Here is a 16741-nt window from a genome sequence, read left to right on the forward strand (position 1 = left end):
GCTGTTACACAGAAAAATCTTTTCTTGGGAGTTGGGGGTGGGCTGGAAGGAAACCTGTTTAAAGTTAAAATGAAAGGACAAGAATCAGAGTAGGAATGGGAGTTACTTTCAGGCTGGAAATCAGAGGAGGTAGAAGAGTTCTGACAGTACCAAGGAGATACTTCAGTCCCACCACCACCTACACCACAGACTATGCAATGAATCCCCCTCTTTCCTTCCTGGAGAGGTTAACAACTTCTGAATCAAACTTCTAAAATGTCTACGACATTTCCCACGCTTCCTCAATATCTTTGCTACAGACTTTTAAACTTGCCAATTGATAAAAAGCTGGGGACAACCCACTGCAAGATTACAAATGGCCTCCAATCAAGTTTTCACTCATTCAAAAATGGCCACTGAAACCTTACCATATGTGCACGCTGGAAATACAAAATGAACCCGAGAGACTTATCTGTCCACACAAAAGTCAGAATCACAATTCATACACATATGGAACTGCACACACTGTCAGTCTTAGGGAAAAACATTATGGGACTCAAGAGTGGTACACATTTTCTGTGTCAGACACCTGCTGCGAGTGATGAGCTAGGTACAACTTGCTGGGACAGACAGAAGTGCTGTGACGAATAAACAGAAATGTTTGTAAAGAGCTAGAATTGAGACCCCATCAAGTCGCAGATATGAATCCATGCCCTCCCCACTACAGCACCGCCCCAGACAGCACAATCCCACTCTGAAGCCTTGACTCAGTTGTGAGCCCCATCTTCCACTCACCATCCCTGCTGGCCCTCCCCTTCCTTAGCTGTCTCAGATGTCACGTCCCGCCCGCCCTGACGTCACGGCCCTGTCATGCCCCCGTCAACCACGCCTCTCGACACTGAGCTGAGACACGCCCTATACTGCAGCGAAGTCATATCACTCAATCCCTTGACAGCAGCCCTCCCCCAAACCTTTAGTAGCCCCTTCGTTCGGCATTTTATCCCACCTTCCGCTGTATCTAGGATGAGGAGCCCCGCCCCTCGACACCACCCGGACTCGCTCTTCAGCACTGCCTCATCACCCCACCCACCCTGCTGAAGACCCGCCTTCCCCGATGCAGCGCAGTCCCTTCACTCCGCCCACTCGCCTGCAGTCCTGACTCAACTTTATGCCCCCTTAGTATGACGTCATGCCCTCCCACACTGTCCCCTCTGGTTGCCCAGCTCCTCACCAGCTCGAACCGGTTGTTGACACGGACTCCTTCCTTCCCTGCGCCTCCGGGGCGCCGGCCACCCGACCCTTGTTTTGGTCCCTCTTCCTCCGCGTCATCGTCATCAAGGAGGACAAACTGCAATGCGTCGGGCCCTAGGGGTTCCTGGCCGCGCTGTTCCCCCCTCAGCCTCCGGAGGGCCCGGCGCGACATAGGACCCGACAGCCTGATGTAGGCAGAGGGACGAGGAAGAGCAGCAGAGCGGCGGCGCCTGCGCACTTGAGGCGCGCTGGCGCAAGGCTGGCGTGTCGCGTTTGCGCGTAGCGGCTCTCCGGAACTTCCTCCCAATTACCCGTGGAGTCAGATAAGGTGCGAGAGTGGATCAGAGAGTTCTCGCGAGAGTTGGGCCCTAGTCGCTGCGTTTCTCCGGCCGTAGTGCAGTATTTCTTCAGCTTTCGAGGTGTATAGTTTGCAGATAACTGGCTGTGATACAACGCGCAGGCTCAGAACTCTGCAGGCCACTGACGTGATTCCCGGGGCTGGCGGGCGGGGCAGAGGGACTTTTAGGTGGGACCAGGTGAGGAGGGAATGACAGCGAGTGTGCACATGATCGGGAATGACAGCGAGTGTGCACATGATCCGCATGCATAACTGTTCTGATGTGACAGAGGAGTGACGGCTGAAGTCCCGAATCCCTGTCTGCGTATCCTGCCCTATGTTCCGCACCTCCACAGTGCTACTAGACTGCAAAGGGACAGTTTCCGCCTTAATAAGCAGTCTAAACCGAGGAGCTTCTTCGAGACAGATCTCTGCATATCTCCTCTGCGTAAGATGCACAGAACCGAGTTAGATACTCGGAGTTGCTTTTTATTGTCCCAAACACAACGGGTGATGCTCGTGTTATGGTGGTACTGGGTGAGGGGTAGCTATCTAGGTGTGGATTGGCGGTCTGTGTTCTGGTGAAAGCTTCACCCCAGACCCTGGCATCCATAGACCCAGAATCTGGGATGTTCTGGTGGAAATTCTACCCCAAACCCCCTCCCCCATCTCTCCAAAACCTGCCACATCTCAGAAGGTCCCCAAACGATGACACCTCTCGCAGAGATGCTCAAGACCACTCTCACACGGTACTTAAACTCCCCCCCCCCCCCCGAGAACAGGCATGTGGTTTTCTAGTTTCTCTTTTCTGTCTCTTCTCCAGGGGGTTGCGTTTTATCCATTAAACCTGGGCTTTTTCTAATCCGGTTTGATTTGGTCTGATTTGGATTGCTGCATCGGTGGGGAGGCTTATTGAAGGGCAGAAACTTTTCATCCTGAAGTCAAGGTGGCCAGCACTGTGTGAATTCTGATTCAGAAAGGTTTTCAAAATAAGAATGTAGGGACCCTCTGCACAGATCTGGCTCTGTTTTCTTTCTTTCCTTCTTTAAAACAAAACAAACCCAAGGTCTGGGCAGTGGTGGCATAACCAGCACAGTGGCAGAGGCAGGTGAATCTCTTACGAGTTCAAGGCCAGCCTGGTCTACAGAGTTCTAGGACCCTTTCCCACTTGAGAGCAGAGGAGAGGGCAGTGTGGGTGCGGGGACAGCCTTCACTGTCCCCAGTGCTAGGCCAGGAAATGTTCTAGATTCTTATCTAGAACAGGTGAAGTCAAGTGAAGAAACTGACTTTAGTCCAGAGAGAACCTGGGTTTCTCTCCCTGTGACTCCCAAAGTCCAAACAAGATAGACTATTTTCAAGGACAGAGAAGGTGGGCAGAGCAGCGTTCCTTAATTCCACCTCTGCTATGAGCCCACTGTCCACAAGCTCCACTACAGTCTATCTCCCCCAGGAATCTTGGTTTCTCCCTAGGTTGAATGCTGAGCCCAATGACTGGCTTAGCTACTCTGCCCACACTATGCTAGAATCTTAAGGTACTTCAAAGATGATGGCCCATAGCTGCTATCTCACACCCCCCCCCCTTTCTGTGCTTCTAGTCACTGTAAAAAAAAAAAAAAAAAAAAAAAAAAACCCAGCCTCTTCCACATCAGGCTTAGCACACCACCCTCATGTCTATTCTGACTATTCAGGACCAGGCTAGTTTCTGTGTCATCCATGATCAGGTGGTGTGACCAACTTACCCAGGCCAGTAAGCCTTACCTATGGATAAAAAGGGACCTCTCGGTCTGGAGCTGCTTCTCCTGAGGCAGAGGTTGCAGACAGTGAAGGATGCATCAGGCCCAACCTGGGAGTGGGTCTTCCCTGAACTATTAGCTCCAAATGTGTCTCCCTGACCTACAGATCTAGTCCTAAAGTAAATTTTGGTTCTAAGCCACTCTATTTGGCATAGTCTCCAATAATGAGGCTGAGACTGGCTCAGTGGGCTGGTATACAACTTACTGTTTGGAAGAGTCCAGCAACTCCAAGGGCAATAAGACGACAAAAGCATGAGCCACTGTCCTACCTAAGCAGCCTCAGGAAGTAGTTGTAGGGAACTGAACAAGCTGTGAGCATTAGCCCTCAGCTCAGCCTAGCTTTTTCCCAGGATGGGCTTTTGTTGCTTTCATTTGTAAGTGCTATGTGGGGATCACAACCTGGGTGTCCCCATGTTCTGGGTTGTGAGCTGGATATGTGGCTGCTTTTGAGTCTGTATATCAGCTGTTGTACTTAGTTCCCGGAAGTGGCTGTCCATGAGGTTTTTTTTGTTAGAGAATTCACTGTATAGCTCAGTTAACTTCCTTTGTAGCCCAGACTAGCCTCAAATTAATGATCTTCCTGACTCTAATTCCCAAGTTCTGGGATAACAAGTGTGAACCTCCATATTTGGTTAAACATGAGTGGAGCTTTTTGTTTTTGGTTGGTGTTTTTTTTTTTTTTTTTGAGACAGATGGCTTTGGAACCTGTCCTGGAACTAGCTCTGTAGACCAGGTTAGCCTCGAACTCACAGAGATCCACCTGCCTCTGCCTCCCGAGTGCTGAGACTAAAGGTGTGTGCCACCAATGCCAGGCTTAAACATGAGTGTTTTTATTGCTGGCTGTTGACAGTAATAGTTCCTGGCCCTCTCTCTCTGCCTGTTCTTTTAAAACAAAACAAAACAAAACAAAGGGCTGGAGAGATAAGAGTGCATGCTGCTCAAGTAAAGGACCTGAATTCAGTTCCTAGTACCCACATGGCAACTCACCATGGCCTGCAACTCCAGTTTGATAGCTTCCATGGGCTCCTGCACACATGTGGTGCAAATAAATTAATGCAAAAGAAAAAACCCAAATAGCATAAACATATCATTTAAAAATTAGAAAACAAAATACAAAGGCGGTCTGTGAAGTGCTCAAACAAGTGCTGGGAGCTAACTGCTTTTATTGGGTATTCTAATTTCAAAGATAACTCCCATAGATCCATCTGTCATAGTCATGTGCCTCTGGTGCCTCTTCTAATCCTAAGCAGGGTGTTGGAGCCTGGAGTCAACCAGGAGGCCTCAATTAACAGGCTTCAATTGAAATTCTGGCATATTCTGAGATTAGCAGTCAAATCCCTTTACCTTACTGAACCTTTGTTTCCTAATCTGTAAGGTATGGTGATGACAAAACCAACCTCTTGGGTGCATGTAACCAGGCAGGGTGCTTAGCACAGGCCCTTCCTGAGTCCAAGTGTAGGTATTTCCTCTGGGCTTAATGAACATAAGCATCGCCATCATGCAGCTGAGCAGCTGTGGTTACCTACAGAACACACTGGCCTGCAACCATGACGGTGAAATAAATAGTACAATGTGCTGATAAGTAGGTCTGTGGTAATGATTATAGGGTTATTAGTATTCCCTGGTCACCAGGCCCTCAAAGGAGATTCCAGCCACCACATATCCCTCCCACCAACCCACCCAACTGCACCATGGTCTTGGTATAGGAAGTAGAAAATTGGCAAAAAAAAAAAAAAAAAAAAAAAAAAAGAGAAACCCTGTCTCAAAAAACAAAAAGAATAAAGAATATTGTCAGGGGGTGTAGATTACAGTGATGTACCTTTTATGAGTTGTCTCCTATGCTGCGGGACTTAGGGGTGATGCAACTACCTGAGAGTCACTTATGTTCCTGTATGTAACCCCTCACCATGTTACTGTAATCTCAGAAAACTCAATGGTTCATCAAGCTAGACTTGAGTGGAATCGATTCTTTGGTCTGTCAGTGACCTATCTGGGGGGGAATAGATGTTTGTTCATATCTCCCCAGGGAAAGTCACACAGTGATAGCAAGGGACCAAGAACAAGCTTGCCTTCGGGTACCTGGGCTTCCTCCAAGCAAAATCCCACACTCGGAGACCTCCCAGGTGCCTCTGCTGCTTGAGCCACGGTCCACCCAGGGAAGAAAGGCTGCCATATGCTCATTACTGAAAAGAACCAAGGCCTGGGGCAGGGAAGCCGCCCTTCCATTCTCCAATCCTCCCCAGCCTTTCCAAGAATTCCTGACAGGGAAAGTCCTGAAGTAAGCTTGGTCCTAAATGAACTGTAGGGCAAAGAGACAATGTATATAAATATATAGGCTGTATATATATTATAAATGTATCTATATATGTATATATGTACATGCGCAAGGGGGTTGATGGCAGCTGTGTTCCATGGTGGAGAGCAGGGTGGCCATCACAACAGTCACTGGAAGTTCAGAGTCCTGGTGTTGGGGATATAGAGGGACTGGGTCTGGCGGCTGCGTTGTGGAGTGGCATTGAGGACATCCACACTCTTGCGGCTGGAGCACACTACATCAGCCACAAAGCTGGTACAGTCACTGCAGACATCCTTTAGGACACATCCATGGGCATAGATGTGAGGGAACTCCTCCTCCACACTCCGCCACTTTGGTCCCTGCAGGGATCTAGGAGAGATGTCAGGAGAGACCCATGAGAAGAGAGAGAACTCTATTAGGGCCAGGATCCTCCCAGAGGCCTTGTCCTGCCACTCCAGAATCCCAAATCTTGCTAAGCTGCCTTCTCTCATCTCCCCTTCCTCACTACTTATCCACAGGAGTCTTATTGAGCACACCTGGCAATGTGCATCCCTGCAAAGGCTCTACCTTGAAGGGTACTGAGGCCCTGAGCCCAGACCGCCCAAGCTTAATTCTCTGCCTCTACAGCCTTGCCAAAAGACTTGACTTGTTCCTTGGAGAAACCCTCACAGTGCCATAGGCACCTGCCCTAGTTTCCCAGTTACTTTCAGTTCTTCACTACCACAGGATACCAGCAACAAGGCAAAGAACATACTGGAAAGCATCTCTCCTTAGCATTGGCGTGGCTTTTGTAGTTGGCACCTTCTGAAGACTCTCAAAACCAAGTGTGTAGACAGGGATATGTGCACACTTCTTGGAAGGCATCTTCATCTGCAATACAGGGAAGGGTGGACAAGGTTCCTTAGCAAATGTCCAGGCACCCTTTATCCTCCTCACCCCTCTAGGGACCTAGAGACCAAAAGTGGTACCCCCTACACTCTCATCTGAGGGCCCAACATAGGCTCCTCCCTTGTCACACCCCAACGGCATTTACTGTTCATCCAAACTGTAACTTCTTAGGGTTTGGGAACTGTTTTATGCTACAAAGGGTGTAATTTTAGGTTCTGCACACAACCAATATTTTACATTGACAAGGATGGAGTGTTCCTGTGGACCAGGGACAGATTGTAGGGAATTTAAGCTGAGGCATGATGGTCAATACACTCCCAAGGTTTCTGTCCTTTACCCCTGAGTGGAAGCACACATCCAAATGCAACATGGTCTTGCTGAAAACTTTCTCATGTCAAAATGAGGATTTTGTAGGAGAGAGAAAAGTGTGTGTCTCCAGCCTTCTCACACTGAATACTTAAAAACTGTTAAGTTTTTTTTCCTTACTGAGTTTTACTTTATGTGTATGGGTGTTTGGCCTGCATTTATGTCTGTGCAGTATGTACAGGCAGTGCCCTTGGAAGATAGAAGAGTGTGTTGGATCTTCTGAAACTGGAGTTACAAACTTGTTAGCTGTCATGTAAATTCTGGGAACCAAACCCAGGTCCTCTGCAATAACAGAAAGTGCTCTTAACCTCTAAGCCATCTCTTTAGCACCCCTAAAAACAAAATTTAAGACTGCTTATGAGGACTGGGCATGGTGGTGCCCATATATTATCCTAGTACTCAGGAGGCAGAAGAAGGCATATTTCTGAGTTCAAAGCAAGTTTGCCCTACATTGCAGTTCCAGGCCGGCCAATGCTATACACAGTGAGACCTTGTCTTAAAATACTATCTATGAGTGTTTTAAGAAACTGTACTTTTGGCCAGGCATAGTGAGTTACAGATCAGCCATGATTACATAGTGAGACCCTGCCTAAAAGAAACACTAAACAAACAAAAATAAATAAAAATAAAACAAACTGTACAGTTTTAGGTAAGATGTGTGATTTCTGCCTATAATCTAGCACTTGGGAGGGAGAGACAGGAGGAACTGGAGTTCAAAGCCATCCTCAGATACACAGAGAGTTTAAAGTCAGCCTAGATTTTATGAGATACTATCTTACAATCAAAACAAGCAAATACACTAATTGCAGTCTTGGGAAATGTAAGAAAAGCTTCTTCCTAGAAGAAGGGAATGGATGGAATGCCTCAGAAGAGGGTGATTGTCCAGCACATCAATTGGAAACAGCAATATCCCATTCCACTTCACCAAGACCTGGAAGGTTCCTCTAAATTCTCACCTTTACACTGCAGGAAGTGCACACGGCTCTGGAAGGAATAGAGAGAAAGCAGTATCAGTGTAAGGAAGCCCAGGGAGGAAAAACACCCTTCTCCTTGCTTTCATGTCTGCTGCACATATCTGGGTCAGTCATCATCATTTTTGTCCAATTCCATGAACGTTGGTACTTTACTTTCATTTTACTCCAGAATCTTTCATCTTCCTGGGATCACATTCATTTACCTCTGCCTCTTATCTCTCACGGGAATATCTGGACTGTTTCTGGTGCTTTCCACCATAGAAGCACCATCTAAGTAGAAAGCTTCAAGTAAGATTCAGTTTTAAACAGCAATTGTCTTTTTCAAAATTCCCGTATCCAATTTCAGAAGTAAATGCCTGCCAGATTTAGTGACATAGACCTATAGTTCTAGCACTGAGGCAGGAAGATTGAGTTTGAGGCTAGCCTGAGCTATGTAGTGAGGTCCTGTCTCATTTTTTAAAAAAAAATCTGCTGGGTGGTGGTGGCGGCGGCGGTGGTGGTGGCGGTGCATGCCTTTAGTCCCAGCACTCAGGAGGCAGAAGCAGGTGGATCTCTGTGAGTTCGAGACCAGCCTGGTCTACAAGAGCTAGTTCCAGGACAGCCTCCAAAGCCACAGAGAAACCCTGTCTCGAAAACAAAAATAAATAAATAAATAAATAAATAAATAAATAAATTCCTTGTAAAAATTCAACCCATGCAGTGGGCTGGTGGCGAATACCTTTAATCCAAGCACTTGGGAGGCAGAGACAGGTAGATATCTGAGTTCAAAACCAGCCTGATCTACAGACATTCCAGAACATCCAGAGCTGTTAAACAGAGAAACCCTGTCTCAAAATACCAGCCCCTTTCCCCCCAAAATTCAACCCTAACCAGGGGGTGGTGGCAAAAACCTTTAAACCCAGCTATCAGGAGGCAGAGGCAGGTGGATCTCTGTGAGTTCAAGGCCAGCCTAATCTACAAAGTGAGTTCCAGGATAGCCAGAGAAACCCTGTCTTGAAAAACATCCAAACCCCCCCCCAAAAAAAAATTCTCAGAATAAGAAGCAATTCTGTAGCTAGGGACTACATTTTGACAATCCATACTTTAGGATTAGGATGACGATAGTTCTTTTCCAAGATCTGTTCTTTGTTTTGTATATCTGCTCCATGCTCAAGGACATCTCTGGGGCAGATCTCAAGGTCTCTCTCTATGTTGCTCTCTCCTCTCCTCTCCTCTCCTAACCCCTTTCTAAGATCTCCAGATGCCTGGGCCTCCTGCCAAGCTCTAGCTGGTGAGGAGAAACTCCCAAGGCCAGCACAAGCTCCCTCATCTGCCTGCTTTAGCTGCCTGTTCCCGGCGTCTTAAAGACTACTGTTTTATATCCTTTGTTTGATTGTTTGGAGGCTGTTTCAGCTAGAAAGTGGCTGTTACCCCATCTTGGATAAACACGGGTGTCTCTTCCTATTTAAATTAACTTAAGCCAGATACATGCCATTAATCCCAGCTCTTTGGAGGCAAAGGTAGGTAGCTCTGTATGGGTTCCTCCTCTGGTCTACATAATGAGTTCCAGGCCAACTAGGGCTACATAGTGAGAAAATCTCACAAAATCAAACCAACCAAACAAATATAAGTAAATATATTTAACTTAAACAAGGCATGGTGGCACTAACCTACAATCCCTGCTACTTAAGAAACCAAGGCAGGCAGATCATGAGGCTGGGGTATACCATGGGGGGGGTATAGGTCTCAGGAGTTAAGGGGAGACAGGAAGGAAGAAGAAAACACTGAATTGCCTGGGTGTGACGGAACATCCCCCTATTTGGTCTGTCTGCTCACAAAGGCTCACCTCTTGCAGAATAGACAGGTAGGCGGCCAGGAAAATAGGGGAAACTTGGTTCGGCAACAGCAACAAATCTGTGGGGAGAGTCGAGGTTAGAGCATGGCTATGGAAGGCCACTGGAGTCCAAGCCCAGTCCCAATAAGCGCTTGCTGCAGGGCTTCTACCCAACTACTGAGCAAGTCTCAGACACCTGGTCCCACCCTCTGTTGCTCAGAACAGGCATCCAAGTCTCACCTTCCCCCTCTTAAGGCTGCTGAAGAGCTCCTTGTCTTGCAGAAACTTCTCCATCTCAGCCTTCACCAGCACTCGGCGCACGTCCACTACCTCCTCCACAGTCAGAGCCAAGCTCTCCACAGGGTGGCTGAACTCCTGGGGGCGAGGGGGTAGGTCCTGCTTGCTCAACACCCTGGGAACCCCACAGTTACCCAGTCTCAGTCCAAATAACCTAGCAAGTTACTAAAGTATGTGCATCAGCTCACTCACTACCAGAGGCTGGATCTTCTTCAAGGAGGCGCTGCTGATGTAGCAAGTTTCCCCAGTCCCATGGCCCCAGGTCCCTGCCCCTTACCCTCACTGACCTCATCAGAAAACTCCATCTCCTGCTTGGAAACACATACCATGGCTCCAACCTTCTCCACTGACTCTTCTCACCTGATCTGTACTGTCCCTAGGAGCCCGGGAATCCTCTGCCCTACCTGACCCCAGTGTGCTCTTCCGTACTCAGCAGGCCATCTGTCCTAACTGGCATTATGATGAGTGATCCTGGTATAACCTTACTAGTGTATATCATAAGACTAGACACTAGACCTTCTAAGCCTACTTTTCTGTAAAATGGGGTTGCATTAGCTCCCTTGAGCAATACAACATACAATTCTTAACAAGGTGCCAGGCACACAGATCTCAAACACTAGCTGTTGTTCATGGAGGCAGGATGGGGTCCAGCATACAGTAGGTGCCATGAGGATGGAAATTGGATTTTTTTTCTAGGATGTGCATTGGTAGTACCATGCAGGGGCTATCTAGTCCTGGAACAGCACCAGAAGCTTCTGTATTTCCCATGTGACCCGAGGCCCCAGGATTTCCAGCTTCTCTCTGTTGGTTATTTATTGTCAGGGGCTCTCATGTCAAATGCAGAGGTTAGCAACTGCATCTCAGGACTGGGGCAGGACTAAAGGCCACCAGGTTCTCTGATTTTGATAGCCTAACTTTCAGTAGGTAAGTTTTAAGATCTTAGAACTGAAAGGCCACTGTGGGACTTGTGGAATTTTAAAACACCCTCCCACCTTCTCTCCCTCCCTCCCTCCCTTCCTCCCTCCCTTCCTCCCTCCTTCCTTAAACAAGAAATAGCACAGTAGATAGGAACACTGGCTACTCTTCCAGAGAACCCAGGTTCAATTCCCAGCACCCACATGGTGGCTCACAACCATCTGTAACTTCAGTCCCAGAGAATCTCACCCACCTCTTCTGGCCTCACAGGCACTGCATGCATGTGGCACACAGACTTACATGCAGACAAAACACCCATACACACAAGACAGATAAATAACAAGTGAATAAATACTTAGGAGCTGTTGCTTCTGAAACTTTAATGCTCAGAAAGTATAAGCGAATGTTTATTATTTTAAGATGCCAAATTGAGAAGTCACTTCTTTGTTTTTGTTTTTCAAAACAGGGCTTCTCTGTGTAGCCCTAGCTATCCTGGAACTCACTTTGTAGACCAGGCTGGCTTCAAAAATTACAGAGATCCATCTGCCTCTGCCTCCCACGTGCTGGGCTTAAAGGCGTGTGCCACTACTGTCCAGCTAAAAACAGTTCCTTAACATGGATTTATCTTATGTGTGTGGAAGTTAAACATCGGCTTTTTGAAGCTTTTCTCTCATTCTGCCATATGGGCATTACCTTTCAATTAAAATTAATAAGGGGGCTGGAGCAATGTGCCAGTGGTTAACATCACTTACTGCTCTTTTCGAGAGACTCCAGTTCAGTTCCCAGTACCCACAGATTGACTCACTATCATCTATAACTCCAGTTCCAGGGGATCTGATGCCTTCTGAGCTTGGCAGGTACTAGGCATGCACAGACCACATGTAGGCAAAATACTCATATGCATAAATAAATAAATAAAACTAATAAGGCTGCCTTAATTTTTGTTGTTTTTGTTTGTTTTTCGAGACAGGGTTTCTCTGTGGCTTTAGAGGCTGTCCTAGAACTAGCTCTCGTAGATCAGGCTGGTTTCGAACTCCCAGAGATCCATCTGCCTCCACCTCCTTAGTGCTGGGACTAAAGGCATGCGCCACTAACGCCCAGTGAGGCTGCCTTATTCTTACATAGAACTTATACTTCTTAAAGCATCGGAACACCTGTTTTAACCCAAGCCTCAGTGAGGTGATGGTGTCAACCACAATTAAACTCCCTTCACACACCTGTAGGATGCCTTGTAGTCTACCATCAGCTTTTACCTGTTACCTGGTTTGATAAATTTGCACAGTGAAATTCAGGACCAAGTCGGGACTCCCAAGGCAGCAGTAGTAGTTCTTCACACAAACAACACAAAACTCACAGCTGATGGGACCCAGAATGTCAGAGTCTCAGCCAACAGCACACTCCCTGCAACACTGTATTGCTCTCAAGTCCCACAATTCAGCATTCATTATCAATCCTGACCCCATAGAAACTGAACAAAGCACTTTAGGCCTTAGGGCAAATGGTTCAAAGACAATTCTCTGGATTTGGGGTCGCAGTACCAATGTATACCAGCATGTGGCAGCAAAGAACAATCTCCCCAGATACAGGGACCTGGACTCTGGTACTCTCAAAGACAAAGCCAGCCCAGCCTGAGAAATGCCCATCTCTCTCTCTCTCTTGAGAACTAGGCTAGTGAAAGGATGAAGATGATGCTGAAGAGGTCATCCAGTGCAAGTTACCCTATCACTTACCAGCCACAGGTGTCTGGTATCTGGTGCAGAAGCCTCTGGTTTATCCACTGAGCTCAAACTGCTGGGCAAGGCGGAGCTGGGGTAAGGCTGGGACTGGTCACTCACAGGACAGAAAACTGGAGAAAGAACATAGGCCCGTAGGAACCACCTGGCAGGAATGCTGTGCCAAGTGGACAATGGGGACAGCATGTATGTTCCAGTGGGGATGGGTAACAAGCTAGAAGTCAAGCAGAGAGCTTAGAGAGCTAAGGAGTCGCCTCCGCAGTTAAGAGTGCTTATTCTTGCAGAGGAACCAGGTTCAATTCTTGCACCTACATGGTGGATCACAACCATCTGTAACTCTAATTCCAAGGGATCCAAAACCCTCCCTCCTCTTACCTCAGCAGGTACCAGGTATCCATGTGATACACAGACATGGTACACATATATGCAAAATACCCATACTCAGAAAAGAAAAATGAAATTAAAAATTTTTTGATTAGTTTTAAATTTTTGTAAGGAAGCTACATGACAGAAACTTACATTCTGCCAGGGTTTGAACTTGGTGCTGAAAATTGTATTCTGCTTATCAACTGTCATTTTAAATTAGCCAATCTTGTAAGAGCATGAGAGCAAGCCTGACCACTCAGAGGCACAGGACTCATTTAGAAATTAAAACCTCAGCCTGGTGTGGTGGCCCATGCCTTTAATCCCAGCACTCGGGAGGCAGAGGCAGACAGATCTCCCTGAGTTCAAGGTCAGCCTGGGCTATTACACAGAGAACCCTGTCTTGAAAAGACAAACCAAATAAATAAATAAATAAATAAATACTCACTGGGAGTCACCTCTTGATTGATTTGACATGGCTATGTATCCTTCTGCAGAACTAAAGCTTTTTGCTTTGCTAAAACTCTCTGGATTGTATGGTCATGTTCTTGAGACACCAATAGCTCTTAGTGTAAGTCAAGCTGCTAATTGATGGGACTAACTCTGTGCAGCCAGCCTGAGGGGTTGCATTTAGCTTGAGTCCTCTGGTGAGGGAACAGTGGCTAGTGACAAGTCAGGTGCTTCAAGAGCCACCTGTCCACAGCAAAAAGAAATAGAGATCGGGCCAGCTTTTTTTTACTATATCTCAGGATATTAATAATAATTATTATATCTAGGTAACAGAATCTTGAGAATTTGAATTCTTTCTTTAAAAAGACTTACTTATCTTTTTTTTTTTTTCTCTGTATATCCCTGGCTGTCCTGGAACTGGCTCTGTAGACCAGGCTGGCCATGAACTCTGGGACACACCTGCCTCTGCCTCCCATGTGCTGGGATCAAATGTGTGAGTCAGTACACCCAGCCTGATTTACTTATTTTTAGTCTATGTGTATGACTCTATGTATGTTTACCACTTGTGTGCCTGATGCCCACGGAGGCCAGAGGAGGGTGTTGGATCCCTGTAGTTGGAATTAGAGATGGTTATGAGTCACCATGTGAGTTCAGAAAACCATTTCCTGCAAGAGCAGCAAATGCTTCTAACCACAAAGCCATCTCTCCACTCCCAAGGATTCAAGTTCTTTAGAAAATGTTTTGCAATGAATATGGGTTGGTTAGCTGATTTAAAAAAAAAATTCTCAGGGGCTGGAGAGATGGCTCAGTGTTTAAGGGCACTGACTGTTCTTCCAGAGGACCCGGGGTTCGATCCCTAGCACCCACATGGTAGCTCACAAATGTCTGTAACTCCTGTTCAAGGGATCAGAACCCCTCATAAGACATTCATGCAGGCAAAACACTAAAACTAAATAGATTATATTCTCCAATGGAAAGCAGGGACTCCTGCTTTAGGTGGTACAGACTCAGCTCTATCCTTTCAGGCACCAGCTACACACCTGAGGTACTTGCCTGCTCAAGGTAGATGTGAGACTGAGGCTACAACACAAAGTCCATGGGATGGACATGGAAAGGGCAGGTGGCAGTGAAGGCAATACTTACCCTGGTCTTGGGTGCTGGCTCTCCAAGAGTGCATGCTGCCTGCTCTGGCCCGAGGTGGCTCCATCCCTCCCGAGGGATGAGTGACTGACTGCAAGCCAGATGAGACCATCTCACTCCGAAGCTGAGCTAGGTCATGCTCCGAAAAAGAGCGATCTCTCTTCAGGGTCACCTCTCCACAGGGGGACTCTTCCTCCTGAAAGCACATCAGGCACAGAACCATCCTGATCACTGCCCCCTCCTGACCACTGCCCCCTCCTGACCATTACCCCATCCTGACCACTGCCCCCTCCTGACCACTGCCCCCTCCTGACCACTGCCCCCTCCTGACCACTGCCTCCAACATCTCTTGATCATCCTTGGACCAAGGCAGTGGGCCCAGGTGTGCTAACTGAGCCCACCAAGACTGTGCACCGTCCTCTGCATATCACTACCTCATATCTCCTATCTTCCGGACAGTTCATGGCAAGTGTCTCAATAATCAAACCATTCCCTGAGGTCTTCTAGAAAATACTGGAGAAGACAGTTCTGCAGAAGGATGAGCCCTCTGAGATAGCCAGCAATGAGGTCATCTTTCATCCTGATGGGCCAGAGACCCTCACTGGGACCAGCTTCTCACATTAGCTGAGGGCTACTCAGGCTACTCATCTGACCACAAGAAGAAAATCCCTTCCATTTTTAGCCTTTGTTGTTGTGTTCAGGGCGTCACTGTTCCACGGATCCAAGGCTACTTCTGAGCTGAAAAGGCAGGGAAGGGGCCTCCTGCCACCCCTGTGGTTGGCTGCAGAGGATGCCTACTCAGCTGACCAAAAAGAGCCCTGTCCCATTAAGCCTTTCCCAGTCCCATCAGCATGATCTTTTGGAAGAATCTCTATTCTCTGACCTCAGATGTGTTCATTTCTTCCATCTCCGCTAAGGTGGGGGCTTTAAGCAGGACCCGGGGCCGTGGACGCTGGCTTCCACTCCCAGCATCTGTGACAGACAGGTTGATGCAGGAAGTGGACTTGATGTCCCCAGAGCAGGCATTGAGGATGCAGGGCAGAGAACCAAACCCTGAAGGCAGGAAAAATAAAGGCAGGGGTGGATGGTGAGTGTGGAGGGAGAGGGAGAGGAAGTCAGCACGGGGATGAACAGTGAGCAGTGAAGGCCAGGAGACCAGGGCAGGGGTGGCTGTGGGGCAGGGAGGGCAAGGAGCACAAAGCCAGGTGGACGATAAGCAAGGAAGACAAGGAGGCCGGGGCAGAGCAGGGGATGATGTGGAAGGTCAGGGAAGGAGTGGACAGTGAGCAGGGAGCACAGAGAGCCCAGTGGAGGAGTGGACAGTAAACGGGACGATGAGGAAGCCAGGGCAGGAGTGAAGAGTAAGTGGGGAGGACAAGTGTCCCAGGGCAGTGGTGGACAGTGAGTAAGAAGGACGAGGAGGCCAGTGCAGAAGTACACAATGGGGATGGGCGGGAGGACAGGGCCAACATGGGAGTGAACAGCTTCAGGAGCACCACTTGCTCTAAGTCTCCACTTCGAAGAGGAAACCGAAGGCTGGTCAGCCAGTCAGCTAAAGAGGAGAGCTGCCTAGTCTCCCAAAAGCCCAGAAGAAGCAGGGTTGAAATTCACCATCCTTATTTTGCAAGGAAGACCAAGTCTCAAATACCTGAATATATATCTGGCTTCCAGTCACTTAGAAATTTGACTTTTTCATTTTACTCCCAAATGTTGAAATTTGTCATCCATTATAACAACATATAAAGGCAAAATCAGATCAAAACCTAGAGTCCAAGATTACTCCACTTTTATAGACCTCTGGCTCAAACTTCACAAGGCCATTATAACTCCTCTAAGTTTACAGTTAAAAAAATATATTAAGAGGACCTGAGTCCTTTACCCATATAGAAGCTCTTGAAGCTAACAGTCCCAAAATTTGATTTGTAGCCCCAGCTAGATCCATTGGGGGATAAATGTTTTCTCTCCCATCACTCACCCTCCCCGCCTTGCTCACCCCGGGCACCCAAGTGCTGGACCCCTACTGGACGAAGCCTCCGTTCCTGCTTGATTTCCTCCAGGATCTTCTCATGCAATGTTCTCTGCTTTTGTGGCACAGGGCGAAGTCGTCTCTCTGAGACCTGCCATCAACATGACACACTAAGTAGGA

General features: G+C 47.6%; 2 protein-coding genes across 6 annotated transcripts in view; both read right to left on the reverse strand.

Annotated features, from left to right (window-relative positions):
- The window catches only part of Tcf25 (transcription factor 25), a 31778-nt gene extending 30248 nt beyond the window's left edge, over positions 1 to 1530 (reverse strand). The window contains exon 1 of one of the 4 annotated variants that reach the window (XM_051201609.1): positions 1211 to 1526. In XM_051201609.1, coding sequence (XP_051057566.1) covers positions 1211 to 1402 — 192 coding nt within the window. In that variant the 5' untranslated portion in view covers positions 1403 to 1526. Of the gene's footprint in view, positions 1 to 1210 lie in introns of all 4 variants that reach the window. The other 3 variants (XM_051201610.1, XM_051201608.1, XM_051201607.1) reach the window with 3 other exon arrangements.
- A 4154-nt stretch (positions 1531 to 5684) lies between these two features.
- Positions 5685 to 16741, reverse strand: part of Spire2 (spire type actin nucleation factor 2) — a 34716-nt gene continuing 23659 nt past the window's right edge. The window contains exons 7-15 of one of the 2 annotated variants that reach the window (XM_051201411.1): positions 16571 to 16712; positions 15479 to 15648; positions 14599 to 14791; positions 12640 to 12755; positions 9938 to 10072; positions 9710 to 9777; positions 7867 to 7894; positions 6411 to 6526; positions 5685 to 6025 (exon numbers count right to left, since the gene is read on the reverse strand). In XM_051201411.1, coding sequence (XP_051057368.1) covers positions 5803 to 6025; positions 6411 to 6526; positions 7867 to 7894; positions 9710 to 9777; positions 9938 to 10072; positions 12640 to 12755; positions 14599 to 14791; positions 15479 to 15648; positions 16571 to 16712 — 1191 coding nt within the window. In that variant the 3' untranslated portion in view covers positions 5685 to 5802. The remainder of the gene's footprint in view (positions 6026 to 6410; positions 6527 to 7866; positions 7895 to 9709; positions 9778 to 9937; positions 10073 to 12639; positions 12756 to 14598; positions 14792 to 15478; positions 15649 to 16570; positions 16713 to 16741) is intronic. The other variant, XM_051201412.1, reaches the window with a different exon arrangement.

This window comes from Phodopus roborovskii, unplaced genomic scaffold (genome assembly GCF_943737965.1).
Source record: "Phodopus roborovskii unplaced genomic scaffold, PHOROB, whole genome shotgun sequence".
NCBI lineage: Eukaryota > Metazoa > Chordata > Mammalia > Rodentia > Cricetidae > Phodopus > Phodopus roborovskii.